Source organism: Carlito syrichta, unplaced genomic scaffold (assembly GCF_000164805.1).
Source record: "Carlito syrichta isolate Samal-C Ts95f unplaced genomic scaffold, Tarsius_syrichta-2.0.1 Scaffold130433, whole genome shotgun sequence".
Lineage (NCBI taxonomy): Eukaryota > Metazoa > Chordata > Mammalia > Primates > Tarsiidae > Carlito > Carlito syrichta.
Genome location: NW_007074529.1, coordinates 329154 through 356259, shown reverse-complemented (window position 1 = coordinate 356259; position 27106 = coordinate 329154). Strand labels below are relative to the sequence as shown.

Sequence of the window (27106 nt, the reverse complement as noted above, 5' to 3'; positions counted from 1 at the left end):
GGCCTACAGGGAGATGCACAGGGCAGACTGTGTGTCTGTGGGTGAGGGACATGGCCTGCCGCCCTCTGCTGCCTGAAGGGCCGCAGTCAACCACAGAAGCTGCAGGTTGGAGTTCCAGCTTCAACCCTAATAACACTGAGCCACCCAATGGCTCCCGACCTCATCCCAGGCCTGGGCTCCCATCTGCCAGGGTTCACAGCCACATCACCTCCCTGGTGAAGCCTCTGCAGGGGAAGGAAAATATGGCGTGACCAGCCCAGGAGCAGCTGGGATCTCTCGGCCGGCAAGGATCCTGCTTCCCAGGAGTAGTAAGGCTGGAGACCCCACTTCTGAGCCTGCTGGGTCCTCTGGAACATGGCCCCAGGTCACTGCCGGCCCCCTCTCCCTCCAGGGCCTAGGTCTGAAGTGCAGGCACAGGAGGGACGCGGGGGTTTTGCAGCACCTTGTGGGTATGGAGGCTGTGTGGATGAGCTCGCCTGAGGAGCAGAGTCGGCGGGCCCCCGTGGCCAGGAGGGGTGGCACAGTGAGCCCAGAAGCTGCTGTCCGAAATCCCTTGATTCTCGACCCATGACATGTAAGGGAGGGTCCTCGGTGGAGGGATGTTTCGCTGAGTGTCAGGAGCAGCGAGAGGGTTGGGGAGCCTCGGGAAGGGGGCATCCAGGCGGGGAGGTGAGGCCTCTGTGCATGAGGACAGGGCAGGGCAACACAGCCACAGGGAAATCCGCTGGGCACCAGATGGGCTGCGGTCTTACCCAGCGGGGCAGGCCCTGCGGGACCCATGGGGTGGACAGCCCCTCCCCATCCCCTCCTAGCACAAATCTCCATGTGCAACCAGGCCCCTCCTCCCCTTCCCGCGACAGCCAGTCGGCACCCAGGTGGGCCTTCACGGACCTGGTGTAGACCCGAGGGGATGGGTGGCATGAGGCAAAGGAGGTGGCATCCCTGACCTCTGAGGGCGAGGCTGGAGCTGGTGGAGCAGTCCTCCCTCTGCTGCCCATCCCCTCCTGCCGCGGAGGAGAGACTGGGGGACAGGGGCAGAGCACCCCTCACTTCCCACCCCGGGAGAGGGCGGCAGGGGCTCCGGGCTGGGTGGCCATGATGTGGTAGATGGACTCGCGGAAGCGCTGGTCCCTGCTCAGCCGCCTGGCCACCTCCTTCAGTTCCTCCAGGTTGTTGGCTTCCAGCTGGGAGTTCATGAAGGACTGGGACGGCTTCACTGGGGACACAGGGCCAGCCAGCCATGAACGCCCTCCATGCCAGGGCGTGGCCTGCCCCACCCCACCCCGCCCAGTGAGCTGAGCCCCTCCCGGCCCCTGCCCTCCTCGGGCTACACCTGAGATGTCACTCAGCTCCCTAGAGCCAGGCCGGAGGCCACAAGGCCTGACCCGAGTTGGGTCAAGGCTTGTCACCCCACTCTGGCCCCTTCTGGCCCGCCCACCACCCCCACGGCCCACAGTCATCCTGCCCACCCAGGCACGGCCACACGCACTGTCGCTCCAGGAGGTGCTGGAGCGGCGCCGGTGGAAGCGGCAGCTCTTGATGCGGCGTGTGGCCGCCTTGTGGATGTACACAGAGTTCTTCATGATCACAGGCATCTTGGCCTCCAGTTCGGCATTACGGATGCACTCCTCAAAGAACCCTGCGGGGCAGGGTGGCAGGTAGACAGCTCCCCACTCTCCTGCCACCCACCCGGGCCCCCTCCACCCCTCGCCCCACTGGTCCCCCACCCACCAGCCCCAGGGATCCCCGAGAGCTTGATGTGGAGAATGTGGGCCCCTCCCCTGAGACTCAAAGCCACCTCCCAGGGCTCCTGCACCCCTCCAGCACAGGCTGCGGCCGTCCCAGGGCAGGTGTGTGTGTGTGTGTGTGTGTGAGTGAACAGAGCTCTGAGCTTTGGAGAAGAGGAGGAAACCCCAGACTCTCCCTGCCAGGCCCTCCCCAGAGGGAGCAGTGCCAAGATGCCTGCAGGCAGGCTTCTGGGAAAGAGCCCCATCCGGTCCACAGAGCACGTCAGGACCACTAGGCCCTTCTCCAGGATCGACAGGGCCCAGTTTGGGGCTAGGTGCTAAGGTGGGAGGACGCAGAGGGCAGGGCTTACTCTTCAGGTGGCTCACGTCTGCCCTCATCCTCTCCTCCTTCTCCTTATTTCGCACCTTGGAGTTGAGCCCCTGCTCCAGGCTCCGCAAGGCCCCTTCGGCCTCCCGCAGCCGCCGCTCCAGGTCCATGCGGACCTTCACCTCAGCCTGAGGGCGAGGGGAGAGGGGCGTGGAGGGCAGTTGCCACCTTCCCCCAGAAGCCCTCCCCTGTCACCCCTGGCTCCACAGAGTCATTACATCCTGCCTCTGGGCCTGGCCCCCACACCAGACAGCCTGGCCTGGCCCCCACACCCAGCAGGCGTCCAGTGGAGCAGAGACAGGCTGTGTCCCCTCGTGGTGGGTCCACCCTGTACTTGGCCAACTGGTCAGGCTTGTTCAAGCTGGGCTGCAGGGTCTCCGGGCGAGGGGAGGGCACACCTTGAGCTCCTGCTCTGCCTGCTGCTTCTCGGCTGTCAGCTCCTGCAGTGAGTTCTGTAGCGCCTGGGACTGGCTGGAGTAGAACTCACGCTCCTCCTCCAGGGCCCGTGAGCGTTCCTCATTTTCCTTCATGCTGCAGGATGGAAGAGGCCCTGGCTCGAGGCCCACTCGCCCACAGGCTGCCAGGGGGAGGGCCTTTCCTCTCAGAGGTCCGGTTAGAGAAGCCCAACCCCAGGCTTCACAAGCCCCACCCAGGGGGTCGGAGCGGCAGCATGGCTGTGGTGGGAGCCTGAGGCTTAGGGTGAGAAGACTGGACTCTTGGGTCCAGGGCTGGCTCATTCTGGGATCTTAGAAAAGTCACAAAGCCAGGCCGGGTGTGGTGACTCACACCTGTAATCCCAGCACCTTGGGAGGACTGCTTGAGCCCAGGAGTTCAAGACCAGCCTAGGCCACACAGCAAGACCTTGTCTCTACAAAAAAAATCAAAAAGTGAGCCAGGCGTGGTGGTGTGTGCCTGTAGTTCCAGCTACTTGAGAGACTGAGGAGGGAGGATCTCCTGAGCCGCTGCACTTCAGCCTGGGTGAGAGTGAGCCCTCGACTCAAAGAAAGAACAGAAAAGTCACAGAACCCCTCTGAGACTCAATTTCCCTGTAGGGAAGGGGGCTGAAGCAGTGGCAAGGACCTGTGGACGACGCCTGTTCCTGCCGCTACAAGAGATGGTTCTCAAGTCAGCTCAGGCGCTTCCCTTCCTGTTTGCCTGGTGGGGAAACTGAGTGCTAGGCGAGAGGCAGTGAGGGGCCCATGGGGTCAGTGCCAACTAGGACCCAAGGGTCTGGCCGCCCAGCTAGAGGAAGGCGCCGGCGTGGCCTCGCGTCCTGCCCTCACCGCCTCTCCGCCAGCAGCTTCTCCTCCAGCAGCTGCTGCATCTTCTCCTCGATGTGCCTCAGATTGCTGTGAAGTCCCCCGTGGGGAGGAGGCTGCTCTCTCGGGTCGGCCGGGGTCTGCAGCTGCTTCTCATTCTCCTCCAGCAGCTCCAGTGTCTTCTTCTTCTCTAAGGAGAGCTCCTGGCACGGAGGGAGGGAAGGAGACGAGAAAGCCCCATTCGGGTTCTCCAGCATGGCGGTCCTCACCTGCCCGGCAACCCCAGGGCGGGGCCCCCTCTGCTCTCCGTCCTCCTTGACAGCCAGAATGTCTTCATTCTCCTCCCTGGGGCAGAGGGCCGAGCTCTCCTCACAACAAAGTGAGGTGATTTCTCCCTCGAGGGGTCAGAAAGGAGCCAAACATGGCTCCTGGTAGAGGAGGGACCCACTCCTGGGTCCCAAGGCACAGGGTTGCCGTGACTGCCTGGGTCCTTGTTCTTCCGGGGGACAGTGAGGAGACGTACTAAGCTTCCATGAAGAGCACCCAACAGCCCAAGGGCAGATCTAGGTGTTTCTCCTTCTCACACCGCGATTCTGCACTACACAGAAACGCGTTGAGGGTGTCCGGGGGAACCACCGCCCCGGTGTGACCAGGGAGAGAGACACGAACCAAGACCCCAGGCAGGCTCTGGTCAGTCAAGGGAGACAAGAAACCCTGCAGCCTTGAGGGCAGCTTCTCGGCTCAGTCCACATGTGGGTCACGCTCCATGTGCTGGGCCCACTCCAGGGCTGGGCTTAGAAAGACCATGCAGACACAGCCTGTGAGGTTCACAGTCTGAAGAGCACACCTAGAGTGTCAAGTGCCACAACAGTTGCACAAAATCTCATGGAAGCACAGAGCTCAGAGCAAATCCCTGCCCGGAAGAGTCAGGGAGACTTGACTAAGGAGATATGAGATGAGTCTTAGAAGGATGAGTAGGAGTTCTCCAGGCAGAGAGGAGGTGGAAAGGCCACACTGTAGGAGGAACAGTGTGGGCAAAGGTATGGAGGGTGGAGGAGTTGGCTCCTTGGGCACCTGCGTTAGGTGGTTTAGGCAGGAGTTGTGTGTCTTTGTTCAGATGTGGACAGTAGCAAAGGAAGGGGTGGGAAGGGAGCGACTGGGCCAGAGCTGGCACTAAGGAGGTGCACTTTGTCCTTGACATGTGTCCCCCTCCCCCCATGTGGTATCAGATGGTGGTGGCCTGGCAATTGGTTTCCCTAATGCTCACTGTCATCAAGAGCAGCTGAGAGAATGAGCCGCAAGAAGGAAGTGGTGGGCAGCTCCCTTGCCCACCCTCATTGATCCTCCATCTGGTATAAAAATAGAAGTGCCTAAGAAGGTGAATTTCCTGGGTCCAAGGTCACAGCAAGGGCACAGCATTTGTCTTTCTGGGTCTGACTACCACGTCCTGCATTGGGCCTCATGCATCAGCTAGAGTTCCCAGCAATCCAGAGAAGACATCCTTCTTTTTATTTTTTTGAGTCGGAGTCTCATTCCACCACCCAGGCTGGAGTGTTTGGTGGCACACTCACGGCCACCCCAGCGTCAACCTGCTGGGCTCAGGTGATCCTTCTGCCTCAGCCTTCCAAGAAGCTGGAACTACAGGTGCACGCTACCACGCCTGGCTAATTTTTTTCTTATTGTAGAGATGATGTCTCGCCAAGTTCCCCAGGCTGTTCTTGAACCCATGGGCTCAGAAAATCCTCTCACCTCGGTCTCCCAAAGTGCTGGGATTATAGACTTAAGCCACCATGCCCGGTCCTTCATTTTTATAGAGATGAGGTTTTGCTATGTTGTTCAGGCTGGTCTCAAATTTCTGAACTCCTGGCCTCAAGTGATCTTTCCACCTCGACCTCCCCAAGTGCTGTGATTACAGGTGTGAGCCACTGCACCCAGCCCAAAGAGACCCTTTAAGTCAGCACCCTTTGTGTCATTTCCCCTGCAAAGAACCCCCTGGGAAACACCATTGGAAAAGTCAATATCACGTGGTCCCACCACCCAGCCCCCTGGGCCCCTCACCTCCAGTGTCTGCTGCAAGGACTCTGTAAGGTGCCTCAGTTCTTTCTTCTCTTGTTCCACACCCTTGAGGCACCTTGCAGTTAGCTCCAGTTCCCTAGGGAACAGAGGTCTGGGTAGGAGGGCCCACCCTGCCCACCCTCCTCTGCACACAGAAGGGTTTCTGTGTCACCTCCGGCTAGGTCTCAGAAGGGTTCTGGGATGACCGCCCCTCTGCACTGCTGGGCCCCAACAGCAGCTGTAGAGACCTGGGGCTGAAAGGAGATCCCAGCCCAGTGGGGTCGGGATCACTCGCCACAGGTTCATATGCACCTGTCAGACAGGATAAAGCTGGGGCCACCCTGCAGGCAGAGGGAAGACGCAAATGGGTTCCAGGCTCACCCCCATCCTCCCTGGACAGCACCTGCTGGATGCATGCTCACCCTCGTCCTCCCTGGACAGCACGTGCTGGGACCTGTGCTTGCCCCTCTCCTCCCTGGACAGCACCTGCCGGGACCTTCACTCACCCTCATCCTCCCTGGACAGCATGTGCCAGGACCCGTGCTCACCCTTCTCATCCCTGGACAGCACCTTCTGGGACTCTCACTCACCCTCATCCTCCTTGGACAGCACCTGCTGGGACTCATAGGTACAGCTAAGGCCCCCGCTGGGCACCCAGCTCCCCACCACCTCCCTCACTAACCTTGGCTGCTGCAGGCTATTACGTTGGCTGCTCCATATCCACTTGGAAGGTCTGCCCCTTCTGCCCGACGTTCCCAATCCCACTTGCCTCTCAGGGCCCAGCTCAATCCACCCTCTGCTGGAGCCCACCCAGCACACCCAGGTCTGAATTCCTGCAACACAGGAGGTCTGCACGGCACCTCCTGGTGCCTGGGACACACTATGGCCCTGATGTCTCCTGGGGGAGGTCTTCAAGGGAGGGTACTTCCTTCCATCCCAGTGTCTGGCACAGTTCCAGAAGTTGAGCTGGTGCTTGGCTATTGACTTGGTATGTTTCTGCCTCCCCCAAACACAGATTTAATCAGCACCCCTTTATATAGTTGGTAGAAGAAACATTTTTCTGAGCCATCACTGATGAGCAGTGGCGATGACGATGAGGAGGAGGAGGACCACCGCCATCACCCCTGCCCAGGGCAGCAGTCTTCAAATTCCCAGGCAGGCTGCATCAGACTCACCTGGGGAGCTTTTGTAAAAATACAGACTACTGGGCCCTACCTTCTAAAGATTCTGACTCAGTAGATGATTATAAAGGGCAACTAGGTTACAGACAATACTTGGGACTAAAGGTTCCACAGGGTGTCATTCACCAAAATGCGGAGGACATGTAGGAAAGAGAGTGCTGGGGTCTCAGCCCACAGCTCCTCCCGTCTCTTGGTCTAGCCCTGCGCCAGGGGATTCCTGGAGACGGGAGGGCCCTGTCTGCACTTGTCCATGCATTGAGCTCCAGTGGGTGGAAATGACCCTGTTGGGGGGTAGAGGGGGTCCACAGGTTCTCCTGGGCACACCCGGGGCCTGCAGCATCAGGAAGAGATACCCAAACCAAGTCACCAGGTCACGTCTCTGGGTGGAGGCCACTCTGGGATGAACCGGGAAGATGGGTCCTGCATGCCGTGCCCTAGGTTGCTGCCCCTGCACCCCTCCCGGGCACCACACCTCTTGATCTGCTCCTGCTCCGTTCTCAGCTCCTGCACCACCTCCTCGAACTGCTGCTTCTCGGCCTCCAGCACCTGGTTAAGGCGCTCAAGCTCCTGAAAGACCAGAGAGGAAGAGGAGAGTCTTGGGCAGCAAAGGGCCCTGTGATCGGGACCCCACTTTGACCCGGGGGGACCCTCGGGGATTGAGTGCAGCCTGGGTGTGCTGGACCAGGCTCGGAGTAGACCCCAAAGAGCTGGCCTGGCCACTGACAGAGTCTCAACAAACCCAGCATCTGTGGTGACTCAGCCCACTGGAGGCAGGGGCAGATGTGACTGTAGTTCTAGATGTTGGGCCCCCAAGCTGGAGGGAAGAGCAGTGCATGTATATTTCTGTGAAAGACCTCTGGTGGTGTCTCAGGAGTGGCAAGGAAACACCATTCCCAGACTACAGGCCCTGGGGAGAGACCAGTCCCTTCAGGAATGTTGGCAAGGTTGAGTGCTCCCCAGCAAGTACATGCCCCAGCGCCCCTGTTTCCTGGAGTTCTGTGGCAGGTGGCATCGGGCATACTCCACCAGGTGAGGGTGGGCTTGATGCACTGCTGTGACAATGCCTTGTCTCTCCCTGTTGTGCACCATGGGAAGACATGACTTCCACAGCTGCTTTCTTTCTCAGCTTCCAGCTCCAGACCACACAGCTGTTTTCCCCTGGGGGCTCTATTCCCAAGGATAAGGGAACCCCACCAGGGAGTGAGGCTACCCATGAGGAGAGATCGCCATGGACTTTGAGGAGATGCAGAGCAGGAATAAAACATGAGGGAGAGGAGCCAGGCACAATGGCTCACACCTGTAATCTCAGTGCTTTGGGACACTGGAGTGGGAGGATCGCTTGAAGCCAGGAGTTCCAGACCAGCCTAGGCAACATAGCTAGACCTTGTCTTTACAGACAAAATTTATTAGCCGGGTGTGGTGGTATGCACCTGTAGTCCCAGCTACTTGGGAAGCTGAGGTGGGAGGATCACTTGAACCTAGGAGTTCAAGGCTGCTGAGAGCTATAATTGTGCCACTGCACTCCAGCCTGGGTGACAGAGCAAGATCCTGTCTCTAAAAAATTACAATTAAGCCGGGCTCGGTGGCTCAGCCTGTAATCCCGCGCCTTTGGGAGGCTGAGGTGAGTGGATTGCCTGAGCCTGCGGGTTCGAGACCCACCTGGGCAGGCGAGACCTCATCTCTACAATAAATCAAAAATTAGCTGGGCATGGTAGCGCACGCCTGTAGTTCCAGCTGCTTGGAAGGCTGAGGCGGAATGATCGCTGGAGCCCAGCAGGTCGAGGCTGCGGTGGCCGGAAGCGGCCACTGCACTCCAGTCTGGGCGACAGAGTGAGACTCCAACTCAAAAAATAAAAATTAAAAAATAAATTACAATTAAAATGTTTTTTCAATGAAGGAGAGGGCCAGGCACAGTGGCTCATGCCTGTAACCTCAGCACTTTGGAAGGCCAAGGCAGGAGGATCACTTGAGCCCAGGAGTTCCAGACCAGCCTAGGCAGCATAGTGAGACACTGTCTCTACAAAAAAATTTAAAAATTCACCGGGTGTGGTGGTGTGTACCTGTAGTCCCAACTAGTCAGAAGGCTGAGGTGGGAGGATCACTTGAGCCCAGGAGGTCGAGGCTGAAGCAAGCCATGATCATGACACTGCCCTCTAACCTGGGTGGCAGAGTGAGACTCCAACTCAAAAACAAAAACAAAAACAAAAAAGATGAGAGGGAAGAGTCTGATTTCAAACCCACAACATTCATCCCTAAGCTTCTTACCCAGAGAGCGACTATTTTTTTCCCTTCTAGTCATTATTTTTATACTTTTGTCACAGATGACTGGTTACAGCCTGACCTGTTTGCCAAGTGTTGTCCTCACCAGGGTTGCTCACTGGTATGTGGCACACCCCCTGGGCACATGTCGTGGCCACAGAGCACCTGCTAAAGACAGGAAGGCCCACAGGACTGGCTGTGGCCTATGGAAAGTGAGTGGAAGTGTGTTACTTCCTGGCAGAGGCCTTGGAGAGACTGATTGTGACATGCCATGTTCCCTTCCCCACCAAGGCAACTGGGGTCTATGTATGAGATGACATGGATAGGTATAATATAAATATAATTTAAATTGTATTCCTGTAGACCCCACCCACCCCCTTATTTCTAGAGACAGAGTCTCATTCTGTTTTCCAGGCTGGAGTGCTTCAACCCCCTGGGCTCAAGTCATCCTCCCAAGTAGTTGGGACTACAGGTGCGTGCCACCATGCCCAGCTCGTTTTCATTTTATTTTATTTTGTGTAGAGACAAGATCTCGCTATGTTGCCCAGGCTGATCTCAAACACCTGGGCTCAAGCGATCCTCCCACTTCAGCCTCCCAAAGTACTGGGATTATAGGCGTGAGCCATTGCGCCCAGCCTCCACCCTCTTTTGAACAAAAATTTAGAGTTTCAAAAAAAACTTGAACCCTATTTTAATAAATCCTCAGTAGCTGACACCTGATATTGCTAATGATGAGAGACCTCTCTGGCCTCAGATTCAACAAGCCTGACTTATTCCCTTTCCTGCTGGCCCCATCTGGGGTGACTGAGCTGTTTGGGGACCTTGGGAAACCACAAGCTGTGGGCACCCGTGGGCTTACACCTGAAAAACTACAGAGGCCCGTGGCTCCCACAGGTTCCAAGGCTTCCGCTGCTTCAGAAATGAGCCCCCAGGACACAAGGGGACTCCAACCACAGCCTCAGCATTACCCTTCCTGGAAAGCCTCATTCTCCCACACTCTGACTTGCAAATATGTCTCTTTACTTAATATTACAGTGTGCTGTCTTTTTGTGATTGAAATGGGGACAGGTAAATGATGAAACCCCTTCCTTCCCTCCCCAGCACTTAAGCACCTTGTGATGCCAGCAGGTCCCAATTCTGCCTCTGAGAAGCAGCAAGAGAAACTGATCCACTGGTAAATAATATGGAAAGACACTGATGCCATACAAAGGAAGATCCCAACAACCCCAGAACTATCGTTTGGAGGATAGGATCCTTGTGGTACAGGCTTCCCCCACTAGGTAAGTGTTCTAGGAACCCATGGTTTCAGTGCCCCAGCTAGCATTGTTGTGAGAGGCTGCACTGGGCTTCAGTGAATTATTTTTGGAGATTCTTTCTGCACATTTGCCCATTTCAAGATGGGTGATTGACGAGTGCACCTGCCCGCCCCGCACTGAGTGTTCAGCAGTTTTTGACCAGAAATGGCAGGACCTCCATGCCCCACTCTCCCTAGTCACTGGATCTTGCCCTGAGCGATTTGTTTTTGTTGTTGCTTTGGATTTAAAAAGTCCTCGAAGGGAAACATTTTGCTGATGTGCAAGAGGTGAAACAAAAAAAGGCAGAAGCACTAAAAGGCATGAAAATTGACGAGTTCAAAACTGTTTTGAGCAGCGGAAAAAGCATTTCGATAGGTGGATTGCATCAAATGGAGAGTACTTTGAAGGTGACTGAAGTTTAAGCATGTATGAATACATATACAATTTTTAATGAATAAATGCCAGGTGTTTTGAGTCCCCTCTCGTATAATACACAGAGGGAAAAAGATGGAAATGGAAAATATCAAAAAGTTGACAATAGTTGTCTGTCAATTGTAGGCTTATTTTCTTATTCATGTTTTTCAAGTTTTCTACAAAGAGCATGACTTCTACTATTAGGAATAAAATTATATATTAAGGAGGAAAAAGAAAGAGAGCTGAAGATTTCCAGTTTCTGGTCCAGCATGTAAGGAGCTTAGAAGTTGCCATTCTAGGCTGGGCTCAGTGGCTCACCCTGTAATCCCAGCACTTTGGGAGGCTGAGGCGAGTGGATTGCCTGAACCTGTGGGTTCGAGACCCACCTGGCAACTTGGTGAGACCTCGTCTCTACAATAAATCAGAAAAATTAGCTGGGTGTGGTAGCGCGCGCCTGTAGTTCCGGCCACTTGGAAGGCTGAGGTGGAAGGATTGCCTGAGCCCAGCAGGTCGAGGCTGTGGTGGCCAGGAGCATGCCACTACACTCCAGTCTGGGCAACAGAGTGAGACTCCAACTCAAAAAAAAGAAGAAGTTGCCATTCCATCCTAACAAGTAAAAAGCTGAACGAACTGAAAAATCAGCAACTCTTCTTAGCTCCATCAGTGAAGTGATTGAGATTGTCAAAATGGAATAAAAACAAAAACAAAAACAAAAAAAGAAACCCAACTAGAATCTGTCTGCAAGAAACCCACTTCAAATATAAAGATCAAAAGTAAAAGAGTGGAGAAAAACATCCAGGTTGATACTAATCAAAAGGAGGCAAAAGTAGCGATATTAACTTCAGATAGAGCAGACTTCAGAGCAAGGAAAGTTATTAGGGATTAAGTGGGGTAGACATAATGATAAAAGCGTCAATACTTTAAGAAGATATAACATTCTTTGATGAGCATATGCCTAACAGAGATGAAAATACATGTGGCAAAGGAGAAACAGGAATCTATCATCAGAGATAAAACATTGACACCTGTCTATCAAAAACTGACAGATCTAGCAGGCAGAAAATCAGTAAGGATATAATCAAATTCAACAGCTCCATTAATCAACTAGATATTAATTGACATCTGTTATGAACCGAATGTTGGTATTCCCTCAATTTCAAATGTTGAAGTCCTGACCCTCAGTATAATCATATGTGGAGATGGAGACTTGGGGAAGTACTTAGGGTTAGATGAAGTCATAAGGGTGAGACCCTCATGATAGGATTAATACTCTTTTTCTTTTTTTTTTTTTTTTAGTTGGAGTCTCACCCCGTGGCCCAGACTGGAGTACAATGGCACGCTCACGGCCACCCCAGTGTCGACCTGCTGGACCCTGGCAATCCTTCTGCCTCAGCCTTCCAAGTAGCCAGAGCTACAGGTGCACACTATCACACTGGGCTAATTTTTTATTTATTGTAGAGACGAGGTCTTGCCAATTTGCCCGGGCTGGTCTCGAACCCGTGGGCTCAGGCAATCCACTTGACTCGGCCACCCAAAGTGGTGGGATTACAGGCTGAGTCACTAAGCCAGGATTAATGCTCTTACAAGAAGAGACACCAGAGAGCTTGCTCTTTCTCTCCCCATATATGCACAAGAAGAGGGTATACGAGCACACAATGAGTTGTCAGCTATCTACAAGCCAATGGAAGAGACCACAGAATGAAAACTGCCTTGCTGGCTCCTTGATCCTGGAATTTTCAGTCTTCAGAACTGTGAGAAATAAATTTCTGTTGTTCAAGCCACTCAGTCAATGGTATTTTGTTATGGCACATCAAGCTAAGAGATCTATAGACTACTTCATCTAGCAACAGCAGAGCTTCTCAAGATAGACCACATTCTAGACCATAAAACACACCTGGACACATTTAGAAGAATATAAATCATATAATGTCTGCTCTTAAATGACAGTGGAATTATATTAAAAATCAACAACAGAAAGACAGCTGGAAAACCCATAAAACACTTAAAGATTAAACAACACGTTTCTTTAAAAAAAATGAGTCCCATAAAACATGAGTCAAAGAACTTATTTTGAACTCAATGAAAATCACAAAACAACTCATCAAATTTTGTGGGATATAGCAAAAGCAGTGTTTTGAGGAAAGTGTGTAGCATTGAATGGGTATATTAAAAAAGAAGAGAGATCTAAAATTAATCATCTAAGCTTCCACCTAAGGAAACTAGAAAAAGAAGAGCAAGTTAAATCAAAGGTAAGCAGAAGAAAAGAAATAAAAATTAGAGCAGAAATAAATGAAATTGAACACAGAAAACCCATAGAGAAAATCAACAAAACCAAAAGCTTGTTCTTTGAAAAGGTAAGTAAAATTCATAAGCCTGGAGCATGAGGCTTTTAAAACTAAGCCTCTTATAACTAAGAAAAAAAGGAAGACACAAATTACTAATATCAGAAATGGGAGAGAGAAAGAGGAGACCTTACTACAGATGCCACAGACATTAAAAGGATAATACTAGCCAGGCATGTGGCACGTGCCTGTAGTTCTAGCTACTTGGAAGGTTGAGGCAGAAGGATTGCCTGAGCCCAGCAGATTTGCCACTGGTCTCCAGCTTGGGTGACAGAGTGAGACTTCAACTAAAAAATAAAAATAAGAAATTAAAAGGATAATAAAGGAATATTATGAAGAATCTACACAAGTTTAATAACTTGGATGAAATTAAACAGTTCCTTGAAAGACACAATCTGTCAAACAAACATAAAAAGGAGTAGACAATCTGAATAGACCTATATCTTCTAAAGAAATTGAATCATTAATTAATAACGTTCCAAAACAGAAGGCACCAGGCCCTGATGGGTTCACTGGCGAGTTCTAGCAAACATTTCAGGAAGAAATTATACCAATTTGTTACACTCTTGTTTAGAAGATAAAAGCAGAGAGAATACTTCCTGATTCGTTCTGTGAGGCATTGCCCTAATATCAAAACCTCACAAAAAGATTAGAAGAAAATAAAACTACAGACCAATGTCTCTCATGAATATAGACACAAAAAATTCTCAACAAAATAGTAGCAAATAGAATCTAATACATATGAAAGGAATAATACATCACAACCAAGTGGGATTTATTCCCAGGCATGCAAACGTGGTTAAATATTTACAAAGCAATTAATAAAATTCATCACATCAATGGGATAAAGAAGAAAAAAACCCAGCAGATTCAGAAAAAGCATTTGACAAAATTCAATACCCATTGATGATAAAAATTCTCAGCAAACTAGGAATAGAAGGGATTTTTCCCCTTGATAAAGAGCATCTACAAAAATCTACAGCTAACATCATACTTAATGGTAAGAAACTTAGAAGCTTTACCTCTAAGATTAAAAACAAGGAAAAGATGCTTCATCTCACCACTGCTTTTCAGCATTGCACTGGAAGCCTTAGTTGATGTGATAAAACAAGAAGAAATAAAATATATACAGAATGGAAAGGAAAAAATACTATCTTTGTTCACAGATGACATGACTGTCTATGCAGAAAATCTGGAAGAATTGACCAAAAAGAAAAAAAATCCCTAGAACTAAAAAGCAACTGTAGCAATATTGTAGAATACAAGGTTAATGTAAGAAATTGATCATTTTTCAACATACCAGCAATAAACAAGTGGGATTTGAAATTAAAAACATATTGCCATTTATAGTAGAATCTTCAAAATAAAATACTTAGGTATAAATCTTTAAAATATGTACCAGATCTATATGTAGAAAACTATAAAATGTAATGAAAGCTATCATAGAAGAACTAAATAAAAAAAGAGATATTCCATGTTCATGAATGGGAAGACTCAATATTGTCATGATATAATTTCTTCCCAACTTGATCTATAAATTCAATGCAATCTTAATTCAAATCCTAGTTCTAATTTTGTGGATATTGACAAACTATTCTAACATTTATATGGAGAAGCAAAAGACTTAATACTGAAGAAGGACAAAATTGGAGGACTGTCACTACCCAACTTCAGGACTTACTATAAAGCTACAGTAATCAGTATAGTGTGATATTGATAAAAGAATAGACAAGTAGATCAATGAAACAGAACAGAGAACCCAGAAATAGACCCACGTCAATACAGACAACAAAACTATGATAAAGGATCAAAGATAATACAATGGTATTGCAAAAGACAGTCTTGTCAACAGTGCCAGAACAACTGGACATCTACTTGCAAAATAAGGAATCCAGACACAGACCCTATACCTTTCACAAAAAGTAACTCAACGTGGATATAGAGCTAACTATAAAACATAAGATACTCCTAAAAGATAACACAGGATGAAATGACTATAAAAAGATTTTCTCCTAGGTGGTGAAAATCCATGGTGATGACTTTTTTAGCTCTAACACCAAAGGCATGATCCTTGAAGGAAGTAATTGATAAACTGCACTTCATTAACGTTAACACTCTCTGCTCTGTGAAAGACACCATGAAGACAATGAGAACACAAGTCACAGACTGGGAGAAAATATTTGCAGACACATCTGATAAAAGGCTGTTAAGCAAATTATACAAAAAACTCACAAAACTCAACAATAAGAAAATAAACAACCCGGTCAAAAATGAACAAAAGACCTTAACAGACATTTTGTTTGTTATTGTTGTTGTTTTTTAATTGGGGGTCTCACTCTGTCACCCAGCCTGGAGTGCAGTGACACAATCATGGCTCACTGCAGTCTTGACCTCCTAGGCTCACGTGATCCTTCTGCCTCAGCCTCCTGAGTAGCTGGGACTACAGGGATGGTGCACCACATCTGGCTAATTTTAAAAAAAAAAATTGTTTTTATAGAGATGAGGCCTCACTATGTTGCCCAGGATGGTCTCAAACTCCTGGGCTCAAGGAATCCTGCTGCCTTGTCCTCCCAAAGTGCTGGCATTACAGGCATGAGCCACTGCACCCAGCCTTAACAGTCATCTTAACTAAGAAGGTATACAGATGGCAAATAGGCATATGAAACGATGACCCGCATTCTGTATCATCAGGGAACTGCAAACTAAAACAATGAGAAACTACTGCATACCTATTAAAATGGCCAAAATCCAAAACACAGATAACATCAAATGCTGGCAAGGATGTGGAGCAACACAAACTCCCATTTGCTGCTGGTGGAAATGCAAAATGGCACAGCCACTATAGAAGACAGCTTGGCAGGGTCTTACAAAACTAAACATACTCTCACCATACAATCCAGCAATCACTCTCCTTGTTGTTTATCCAAATGAACTGAAAATGTATGTCTACACAAAATCCTGCACATGAATGTTTACAGCAACTTTATTCATAATTGCCAAAACTTGAAAGCAACCAAGATGTCCGTAAGTAGGGGGATGGATAAACAAACCATGGCACATCCAGATAATGAAATATTACTCAGAACTAAAGAGAAATGCGTTATCAAGTCATAAGGAGACATGAAAGAAACCCAAATGAATGTGACTAAACAAGAGAAGCCAAGCTGGAAAGGCTGCAAACTATGATTCCAACTCTATGACAATTTGGAAAAGACAAAGCCATGGAGACAGTGAAAAAGTCACTGGTTGCCAGGGGTCAGTGGGAGGGAGGAATGCACAGGCAGAGCACGACGCATTTGAGGGTAGTGAAATGATTTGAATGTGCAACCCCAAGAGTGAGCCCTCACGTAACCTATGAGCTTTGAGCTTTGGGTGACAATGTGTCGATGTTGGTTCATCGGTTGCAGCAAACGCACCCTGTGGTACAAGATGTTGGTGGGGAATGTGGGAGATCTCTGTGCCTTTTGCTCAGTTTTGCTGTGAACTTAAAACTGCTCTAAAAAATAAAGTGTATTAATTAAGGATGGGGAGGGAAGGGGGAGTGAGAGAAGAGAGAGGGGAGAAAGGGAGGAGACAGAGAAGAGAGACAGGAGAAAGGAGAGAGGAAAAACAGAGGAGAGAAAGTGGAGTGGGGGAGAGAGAGAAAGGAGAGGGGGGAGAAGGAAAGAGGAGAGACGGGGTGGGGGAGAGATAGGAGGGGGGAGAGGAAGACGGAGGGAAAGGAGAGAGAGAGAAATTCACTACCTGAATGATTCTTTTTTTTTTTTTTTGAATTGGAGTCTCACTCTGTCGCCCAGACTGGAGTACAGTGGCCTCTCCCGGCCACCACAGCCTCGACTTGCTAGGCTCCAGCGATCCTTCCACCTCAGCCTTCCAAGTAGCTGGAACTACAGGCGCACGCTACCACGCCCGGCTAATTTTTGATTTATTGTAGAGATGAGGTCTCGCCATGTTGCCCAAGCGGGTCTCGAACCCGCGGGCTCAGGCAATCCACTCACCTTAGCCTCCCAAAGCACGGGATTACAGGCTGAGCCATTGAGCCCGGCCACCTGCATGATTCTTATATGAAGCCAGTGTCCAGGCATAGCCTGAGAACACTGCTCAGAATGGAAGTTTTACTTCAAAAGCCTGAGCAGACAGAACGTTCTGTTCCTGACGTCGAGCATGGTATGGACACAGCAGGACACCATAGACCAAGTGTCCGCTAAGACCTGCTGTGGTAATGCCTTTCTCCAACCATATTGTATTATTCTGAGACTTCTGGGCCCACCTTGGTTGCAGGAGTACATGGGTGGAGAAACTCACTAGAAAGCAAATTTCATCTCAATGAAAGGAGGAGCTTAATTGAGCAGCAATGCAAAGACACAGTCCTGGAGGTAGTGAGCTGCTTATCACAGGACAGGAACAACAGCCATCTGGGAGGTCAACAGTCTACCCTGAAGAGGGACGTTCTTTCCAACTCAGAGAGTCTGTATTCTGACTGGGAGCCCTCCAGGTGATAAGAACCCTGCCCAAAACCCTGCCCTGCCCTGGCATTTCTGATTTCCTCTCTGCCTGCCCACAGGCAAGGTGAGCTCTCACAGCTCAGAGAGGAAAGGCAGAGACTGCCTCCTCCAGGGTAGAGAGTGAGGCCAGAGGGAGCCCAGGGCCAGGAGCTCGAGGAAGGGCAGGGGCTCTGGCTCTAGGAAGAGAAGCTGGGGGCAGGGACCGGGGGGAGGGTCTCCCCCTGCACTCTCTGCTCGATCCCCCGAGTCCCAGGCCTTTCTGCAACACGGGTGATATAACCAGGGGCTTTCCGGTTCACAAGCCACATCCCTGCGCTTTGTTTCCTTGAGTCCCTCAGCAGCCCAAGAGGTGGGCAGTGACCGGTGCTGCTCTCATCAGACACCCCAGGTAAAGAAACTGAAGCTCAGAGAGGGTAACTGATGGGCACAAGGGCACACAGACAAGGAGAGAGTCCATGTCCCCCAGCCCTAATCTTTTATCTTTTGCTGGCTGAGCCATCTCCAAGAGACCACAGGAACAAACAGGAGACTCTTCAGCTATCATCAAATGTGTTTCTAAGTGACCCAAGGCACACTCAGAAAACCTCTGCCCTGAGTGGAGACTAGGAGGACACGGGGCACAGGTGGTCCCATCCTACGGATGAGCAAGTTAAGCAAGGAAACATTTTGACAGAATGACGTGACAGCAAAGATTAGAATCCAAGTTCTTGTTGTTGTTTGAGTCCGGAGCTTACTCTGTTGCCCAGGCTGGAGTGCAGTAGCACAGTCACAGCTCACCATAGCCTTGACCTCCTGGGCTCAACGGATCCTTCTGCCTCAGCCTCTTGAGTAGTTGGGACTATAGGTACATACCACCATGCCTGGCTATTTTTTTTTTAATTATTTTTTTTGTAGTGGCAGGGTCTTGATATGTTGCCCAGGCTGGTCTTGAACTCCTGGGCTCAAGCGATCCTCCCACTTTGGCCTCCCAAAGTGCTGGTATTACAGGCATGAGCCTGGCCTAAAATCCAAGTTCTATTCCTGAGCTAGAGCATGTAGCTGACAAGAAGTGAGGACCCAGGCACAGTACTCCCTCCACCTACCTGTCCAGGGCAGCCTTCAGGGTGGGCACCAGTTGGGCCTGAGTCTCACTCACATTTTATACCAGGTGTTCACAGGGGTCAGGCCTCCCTCCTTCAACACTATGGCATTGAGGGGGGCCAGTGTGCTCGCAGGCAGGTCTCTGCTGGCCTAATTTCCCGGCTAAAGACCTAGATAGAGTGTCTAAATTTTCCTGCAGCCAACTGGTGCCCCAGATTTAGCCTCCTGGTGGATAAGTCCATTTCTCTCCTGCCAGCGGCTGTGTCTGTCACCCTAGCCCATCCCCAGCTCCCTGAACCACCTGTTTCAAAGACACTGATGATGCAGCGGCCGTCATCAGCATGAAATGCACAGAACTGAATGAAGAAAATTCAAACTCTAATGCCAGACCCAGAAGAGAGCTTGAGACGAGGAGGTCCAAGGTCAGAGCATCAGGTGATGAGCCCTGGCTGCCGGCCCTGTCCCTGTGAACTTCCCGGGAGAGGACAGGGAAGAACAAAGAGAAGAGGACTGGATCAGGACCCCCTCCATGGGCTCGCCCTCTCGTCAGGCCTCAAACAGTCCACACGTAGGATGACATGACAACAAGACTAACAGACACACTGTAAGGTGGTAACCCAAACCCAAGGGCTTGCGCATAGTGTTTACCTTTCCAAAGAAGTCACCTGGAGCCCAGCAGGGAAAGACACTGGTTTATTAGAACTTACGGGAAGCATCGATAGCAGCCAGTCGGTGAAGAATCCACACCTTGGGCCATATAGCAGGCAGTTTTATAATCAAAGCATTCTCACACCCATTGTCATTTGGCATGTACAATTAAGATGGTTTAAGAGTGATAACTAGCCAGGCTCGGTGGCTCAGCCTGTAATCCCGCACCTTGGGAGACTGAGATGAGCAGATTGCCTGAGTTCACGGGTTCGAGATCCGCCTGGGCAACTTGGCGAGACCTCATCTCTACAATAAATCAAAAAATCAGCCGGGCATGGTAGCGCATGCCTGTAATTCCGGCTACTTGGAAGGCTGAGGCAGAAGGATTGCTGGAGCCCAGCAGGTCGAGGCTGCAGTGGCCGGGAGTGGCCACTGCACTCCAGTCTGGGCGACAGAGTGAGACTCCAACTCAAAAAAAAAAGAGTGATAACTACATGGTCTTGAGTTTTGCTTGGTCACCTGCATCCCATGAATGTGCATACCCTACAGAGACCAGCTTTGACCAGAGGCCACTCCCTGAGGGAGGGAGAGGAAGAAGCCAGGTACAGGGGAAAACAGTCCATGTCTGGACAATACTTTACATACATGGACTGTGCACCAAGCACTTTCTGTGTAACACCTCACTGAATCGTCATGACTCCCCTAATGAGATGAGTTCTATTACTGACTCTATTTTCCAGATTAGAATATCGATATTCAGAGGGGTCATGTCACATGCCTGAGGTCATAGAACTAGAAGTGGTGAAAGTCAAATACACACATAGAGTCTGCCATGCTGACCACTGCCTTCCCTGCCATTCAGGTGTGGTAATAACTCCCCAGAACAGGCCAGGCCCAATACTATGGAGACTCCACATGAAGTGGGCCTCCGTGCCTCCTGCCCGCTGACGAGGCCACAGGCTGCCTCAGCCAGGGCTTGGCCACTCCACACTCATTCCATCAACATTCAGAGTATGAAGGCACCTCTGAAACCACAGGCCCAATCGCTCCTGTGGGGCTAGAGTCCTCTGTGGATAGCAGAGGCCATTGCAGCCTCCTGTGGATGTCACTGGCAAGAGCACATCACCTGTGGACACAGCTTTTAACACCCCCAGGCGGCTCCTTCTCTAGAAGTTGACCACCCATCTCCTTCACATCCCTCCCGGGGGCTAGTGAGGAGAAATACACTTCTTGCTAGATGCTACAACAAACTCTCAGCACTGCCACTCCACTGGCCTCCCTGCCCTGTTCGTCTAGTTTTCCAGCAGGGCTTCTGGTACCCAGGTCCCCTATCTAGTTCCCTAATGCTAGAACCTTGGGCCAGAGTGTCTAGGATCCCAGGCCAGTGCTCCTAGAACCCCTGACCAGCACACCTAGAACCCCAGACTAGTGCACCTCAACCCCCAGGCCAGTGTGCCTAGAACGCCAGCCCAGTGCACCTAGAGCCTTGGGCCTGCACACCTAAGCTCCCAGGCCAGCATGCCTAGAACCCCAGGCCAGTGTACCGCGACAGCATGCCTAGAACCCCAGGCCAGTGCACCTAGGACCCTGGGCCAGCAAGTATAAACCCCAGGTCAGTGCACCTAGGATTCCAGGCCAGTGCGCCTGGAACCCTGAGCCAGCATGCCTAGAACCCTGGACCAGCACGCCAAGGATCCCCAGGCCAGCATGCCCAGAACCCATGCTTAGAACCCCAGCGTGCCAGGCTAGGTTGTCGAGGCCCCACACCACAGGGCAGGACAGCCACCTGTGCACCGCGGCGCCCACCTCTCTCTGCTCCCTCTGCAGACACAGCTCCTCCGTCTCCTCCATCAGTTTGTCTGCCAAGGCAAGCACACACACGCTCATGAAAGGCTCACACCAGGGATCAGGGCTGAGGCAGTCACCCCCAGCCTCTCCCAGGGAAGCGACGGGGCCCCTGCTGGCAAGGGTGGGGCCAGCCCCCTGTGATGGAAGCTGCCTCTTGGCCTGGCCGGAGCCACATCCACCTTCCCATCATTGTCCCTGCTTTGTGCCTCCACAGGCCATGAAGGGCCTCATCCTTGGGAGTTTAAGGGGGGGTCTCTGCACCTCCAGCGCTGTTGCAACTGGGCTAGCCCCCCACCTTCCACCTGCACTAGTGTCTGGCTGGCAGGGAGGGCAAAACTCTGGGGGGAACCAGTGCTGGGCCCAGGTGTCTGCGCAGGTACAGAAGCAAACCCTCAGTCTCACCATCTTCTGGAACCCTGTGGCCAGGTTTAAAGTGGCCTGGGAGGGAGGTGGGGCAAGTCCAGGCTCCGGGGTAGGATAACACCATCAACTGTACTTACACAACCCTCACTGTATGCCTACTGCCAGCTCTCACAGACATTTCCCATCCAACCTGGTACTCTAAGAGCTTGGAACTATTTTTATCCCCACTTTAAGGATGAGGAAATTGAGGCTAGACAGGCCAAGCCACTCCTGCCTTCTACTGTGCAGGCCCAAAGGTCACATCTTGCACCAGAAGGCCTTCGGGGCACTGAACTGCCACTGTGCCCTCAGAGCCTGCTAAGCCCCACCTGAGACACCCCCGCCCCCACCTGGGTGCTTCACCAAGCTCCTGGCCACAGCCCCCGCCCCCAAGTACTAGGCAGCTCAGCTTCCAGTCCTCTCCTCCAGCTAACCTAAATACTCCTGCTTTTCTTTAGCCAACTGCAGCCCCTGGGCCTCCAGACTTTTGATCATGGCTTCTCCCAGCTGGGCATTCTTCCAGGTCCTGGGGAGAGAGGACAGATGGGACAGAGGAGAGCAGAGGAGGAAACAAAAACCATTAGCACGGCAGGGTGAAGGAGAAAGACCCACACGGGTGGCACTGGCCCACCCTTCCTCCTCCGGAATCTCAGCCTGCACTCACTCCACGCCCAGCCCCTGGCATGGCCCAGCAGCGATCAGTTAACGAAGCTGGCGGCTGGCCCAGGCTGCAAAGTGGGCCGCCAGGGGCTGGGCCAAGCGTGCCTTGAGAGCAGGAAGAGATTGCTTCCCAGTGGCTTTCTAGGTCATGAAATGCCGCACGCCAAGGCCGAGGCCAGCACAGTCGGTGCACGGTTGGTGCTGCCGTGGCACCAGGCCTGCAGGAGGCGGGCTTCAGGCAGGGGTGGGCGGCACCTGCTCAGTGTCAGCAGGACCCACTTTACAAAGTGCCAGCTCTGGCCCTTGCTGGGACTCCGGGGAGCCTGGGAGGTGGCAGGTGCAAGGAGATGCCAGATACCGACACCCACCCCCCCCAAGAGCTGGAGGCAAGCAATGCTGCCCATGACTCCAGACCCTTCCTGGGCTCCTGCAGGAGACCCTCCCAGATGCTCTGCAGCCAGCACTGGCTCTTCTTGCCCACCCCAGCAACGTCCACTGCCCGGTCCCCAGGCCCACCAGGATCCCAGCATGGAGGCGGGGCTTCAGGGTCAGCCCGCCACACCCTCCCCCTTCTGAGCCCTCAGGCTGCCCTCCTCGAGGGGCACTTACACCTTCCCAGACTCCTGCAGCATCTCCAGCCACTGGGTCTGCTCGAACTCAGACTCGGCAGCCAGCAAGACATTCCCCTGCGGGGAAGAGGCACCAGGTAGGCCTGAGAGGCAGCTGCGAGGGGCACAGAAGCCTGGCACTGCTCCCCCACCCCATGCCCCTGGGCACTGGCTCCTTCCTGGGCCAAGGGAGCCGGGATGGCTGGAGGCCAGGCTGAGGGGCGAGCTTCACTCACGTGGAAGTCTTGGTGGGAGATCTTCATGGCATATGGCATGCTGGGCTCTTCCTTGGGCTCCACCAGACAGCCCCCAAGAGGGATCACGCCCTGAGGAGGAGCCAGAACAGGCAGCCCCCACATGGCTCAGGGCACTCAGGGCCCCTGGAAGCCTCAGACAAAGCCAGGTCCTGCCAGGGGCCCCCGGCTGGAGACTGGGCCCTGGGGCCACTGCACAGAGGCCCAAACAGACCCCCCAGAGGACAGATCAAGGACTGGGGCAGGCTCCAGGGCATGGGAGGGCAGGGGGCCAGTCCAGGAGCAGGTCAGGGGACTAGAGCAAGACAGCAGACCAGCAGACAGGCCCCTCCATCAGGAGATGCTTCCCCGTCCCCATGTCCCATGAGGCCCTCCCCTGTGTGGCCTGGGGGAGGGGCTCTCACCTTAGGATGGATGTTGAAGTATTTATTGGTTTCAAAGCTCTTTTTTTCACTCTCAGAGTAGTACAGCAGGAAGCTCTCTTTGATGATGAAAAACCTAGAGTGGGTGGGAGAAGAGACAGCCAAGGGAGACGGAGTGAGGCTTCTCAGACAGCAAGAGTACTCGGGGGCCCTGGACTCATACAGGAGCCTGCTGGGACACCCGCTCAGACACACGGTCCACATCAGCACAAGGGCCTGGCTGGCTGGCTGGCCTGCCATGGGCAGCCTCTGCCCCCTGCATCAGCACCCTTGCTGAGGACTGCAGGGCAGCTATGGTCCCCCGCTCGGTCACCTTCTGCCCCTGAGCTGTCTCCTTGTCACTGAGAGCCTCCTGAGGAGGAGAAGGAGGGGGAAAAGACACGGGAGACCAAGACAGGTCTTTGCAGGCAAGCATGGAGGCTGGCGATTCATGGCAATCCTACAGAGTGGACAGCCCACACACGCCCCGGGGTGCCACCACATCCCTTTTCCCAGACTGCTCCCCAGCCCATTCTGGACTCGGGTCTACTGAGGGTCTCTAATTTGGTGCTTTCTGACTGTGGAGGCCACATCCTCTATCCTCCTGCCCCAGCCTCCCACCATGTGGAGTGCCTGGACCCACCATGGGGGCTCAGTTGGGACTGATGATTGGAGCTGGCTGTGATGAGATGCCAAGCAGCCCCAAGGCCCAATTTGGAGTGAAGGCTTCTATGTAGGAATTTTGGGTTGCCACATCCTGCCCACAGCTGTCTTTAAAAATTCATGGGTTCTGGAAACCTCAAACCTCCCCGCTACCCGTGACTCCTCTCTGCTGCCCTAGGACTCCCCAGCTGGACACAGAGGAGGAACAGAGCCCAAGGAGACTGGACGTGTGATGTCTCCATGCAGACAGGGCCAATCCACACCAAGATCTCCCCCAGCCCAAGAGGGGAGGGTCCTTCGGACCCTGGGTACCTCCCGGAGGATGAGTTATGGCAGAGCTTACTGAGGGCTTCTTTCCTTCTGAGGATACTTTTGCTCTAAGTTCCCAAAGCATCACTTGCTCAGAGGCTCAGCTCACCCAGGGTGGCCGGCTCCCTCCTCCAGGGCCCCCGCTGAGAGTGCTGCTGTAGTGACAGAGGTGGGCAGGATGAGCTGGCAGTTCTGAAAGTTGTTGTGTGCAGGTGTGTTTGACGAAGGGGTATGTTGGAGCCGGCTCAGACGGCCTCACGGTAGTCAATAGTGTCAACCTTTGCTGGCTCTGCATTCAGTGACACCACATCAGCAGCCTGATGGTGGCCACTGTGGGGTCATTCACACCCCGAAAACCAAATCCTACAAAACTGCCCCACCTCTTTCCTGGAACCTGGAGTTAAGCATTTGCCAGCACACCCCTGACTGGACATCCTCGCTCTGAAGGGCTTGAAGAGTTGCTGGTGAGCATCTGTAGGTCATACTGGCTACAGAGCTCCCCAGAGGCCATGGCTATTGAGGGAGGCAGGCCTGGGACAGCTGACAGTGGAACTCAGCTTTATACTTTGGTGTGAGCCTCATGCCACCCATTTTATCTTTATTTTTTGTAGAGACAGGGTCTCACTATGTTGCCCAGGCTGACCTTGAATTCCTGGGCTCAAGTGATCCTCCTACCTCAGTCTTTCGAGTAGCTGAGACTACAGGCATGCACTACCATGCCCAGCTAAATGTTTTATATTTTTAGAGATGGTGTCTTGCTATGTTGCCCAGGCTGTCTTAAAACTCCTAGGCTCAAGTGATCCTCCCACCTCAGCCACCTCTGTAGCCGAGACTACAGGTATGCACTACCTTGCCCAGCTACATTTTTAATTTGTGTAGAGACGGGGACTCTCCATGTTTCCCAGGCTGGTCTCGAACTCCTAGCCTTTTGTCCCAGCCTCTCAAGCCACTGGGATTACAAATGTGAGTCACTGCACCCAGCCAGCTCCCCCTATTTTGTTTATTTGGGCCGATCCTCTCTGCCCATGCTCATAACAAATACAACCCTGGGGACCCTGCCCATGGGTGACACATGCTGATGCCAATTCTTCCCAAAGGCCTCTCTGCTCCCAGTGCAGAAAGAGCTCTGAACACCACCCGTGCAGAACATGGAAACACTCGGCCCGCTAGCCCCTGGCCCGGACCCACCTCTCCAGGGAAGCAGGGAGCTCACTGCCCCCACATGGCCCTGCAAATGGAGAGAGCGCTGAGGGCCTGGAAGCCCCTCCCTCTTGCTCTTCCCTTGCTGGAACTGTCCCACTCCTGATGACCAGTCAAGGGATTCCTGCACTTAGCACCAGTTGCCCCATGTGTGAGTCCTCTCCCAAGGGCATGTCCCACTTCGATCCCCTGCCCGTCCCAAGGGCATGTCACGAAGCAGCTGAGAGCACAGACCTGCCGTGTTCCAGCTGGGGGCCCTGGGCTCACAAACGGCCTGTAGGATGGGGAAAGGAGCATCTACCTCATGTGGATACTGTGAGGACCAGAGGGGACCAGCCAGTCCACAGGGGACCCAGACGGGGCTGAAGGATGCATCTGTGGTCTGAATCTCATTCCACAGGACAGCTCCTGGGGTCCCCTCCTCCCCACAGCTCCTGAATTGCTGCCACAGACTGAATGTGTCCCCCAGCCCTAACCCCAACTGCGACTATATCCAGAGGTAGGGTTTTTAGGAGGTAATGAAGGTTAAATGAGGTCATAAGGGGGTGGGGGGAACAACAGGACTGTGGCCTTACAACAAGAGAAAAGGGCACAAGGTCTCTCCCTCTGCCTCTTTCTCTCTCTCTCCCCCTGCCCACCACATGAGGATGTACCCAGATGGCAGCATCCCTCACCAGAGCCTGACCATGCTGCCACCCCGAGCTCAGCCTCCCAGCCTCCAGAATTGTGGGAAGACAAGTGTTTGGGGTTTAAACCACCTGGTCTACGGCACTTTGTCCAAGCTGAGACATAAATACCTCATGCATTCTTGCCTCTTCTGGAGTCCTGCCTACTCAGGGCAAGGCTCAGTGCTGGAACATGGGTGGGGAGGGGGCGGGGCTCTGTGGCCCCCCACCATGGGGCAGCCTCAGGCCGGCTCCCAGCCTCCCTCTCTTTCTCCAAAAACTTGGGGTACAAATATCTGTCTCTTGGGGCTGCTGTGAAGCCCCCCTCACCAACTTAACAAGCAGCTACCGAGCTCCAGGCTACCCCTCTGTGCCGGGTCCTGCTGACAGCTATGGATCAGACAGATGAAATCCCTGTACCCATGGAGCTCTCGAGACTTGCAGGTCATGGGGGCAGAGGTGAAGCAATGAGAGAGAGATGTCCCATGCCAGCAGCTGCGGGGAGGCAAGGCAGGGTAGGACTTGGGAAGAACAGGTGTGGGCTGGTCTATATTAGAGGGTGGCTGGGACAGCCTTGCTCAGGAGGTGACCTTGCAGGAGAGAGATGGTGCTCCAGGCAGAGGAGTCACAGATTCAAAGGCCCTGGGTGGGAAGCATGCCTGGCTCGGTCGCAGCTGCAGGCTGGGCCGTGCAAAGGCCCTGTGGCTATTGGAATGGCAATAATGACCAAGCTGACATTCATGCAGCACTTACCACAACCGTGCCTGACTCCAAGTAGTCACTTATTCATGCATTTAACAGGTACAATAAACAGGGTGCCCCTGTATTTTATATGGGTAGGAATAGGGGGCATAGCCCGCTGAGGGCTAGACTGCAGCCTGGGAGAGGCTGACTTTTCTTGAGCAAGAGTGACATGATTTACATTGCAAAAGGCCCACACCTG

At 52.6% G+C, this 27106-nt stretch overlaps 1 protein-coding gene across 1 annotated transcript; it reads right to left on the bottom strand.

Moving 5' to 3' along the window:
• Positions 1-1013: 1013 nt before the first annotated feature.
• Positions 1014-24809, bottom strand: PLEKHD1 (pleckstrin homology and coiled-coil domain containing D1). Its single transcript, XM_021708016.1, has 16 exons — positions 24726-24809; positions 24408-24490; positions 24132-24177; positions 23539-23699; positions 23330-23423; positions 22908-22997; positions 22673-22749; positions 21838-21929; positions 20960-21012; positions 7083-7177; positions 5433-5526; positions 3399-3577; positions 2514-2646; positions 2099-2243; positions 1490-1639; positions 1014-1216 (listed from the first exon to the last, which is right to left on the bottom strand). Exons 1-16 carry the CDS (start codon positions 24807-24809, stop codon positions 1047-1049), a joined length of 1746 nt encoding a protein of 581 aa, XP_021563691.1. The 3' UTR covers positions 1014-1046.
• Positions 24810-27106: the final 2297 nt, after the last annotated feature.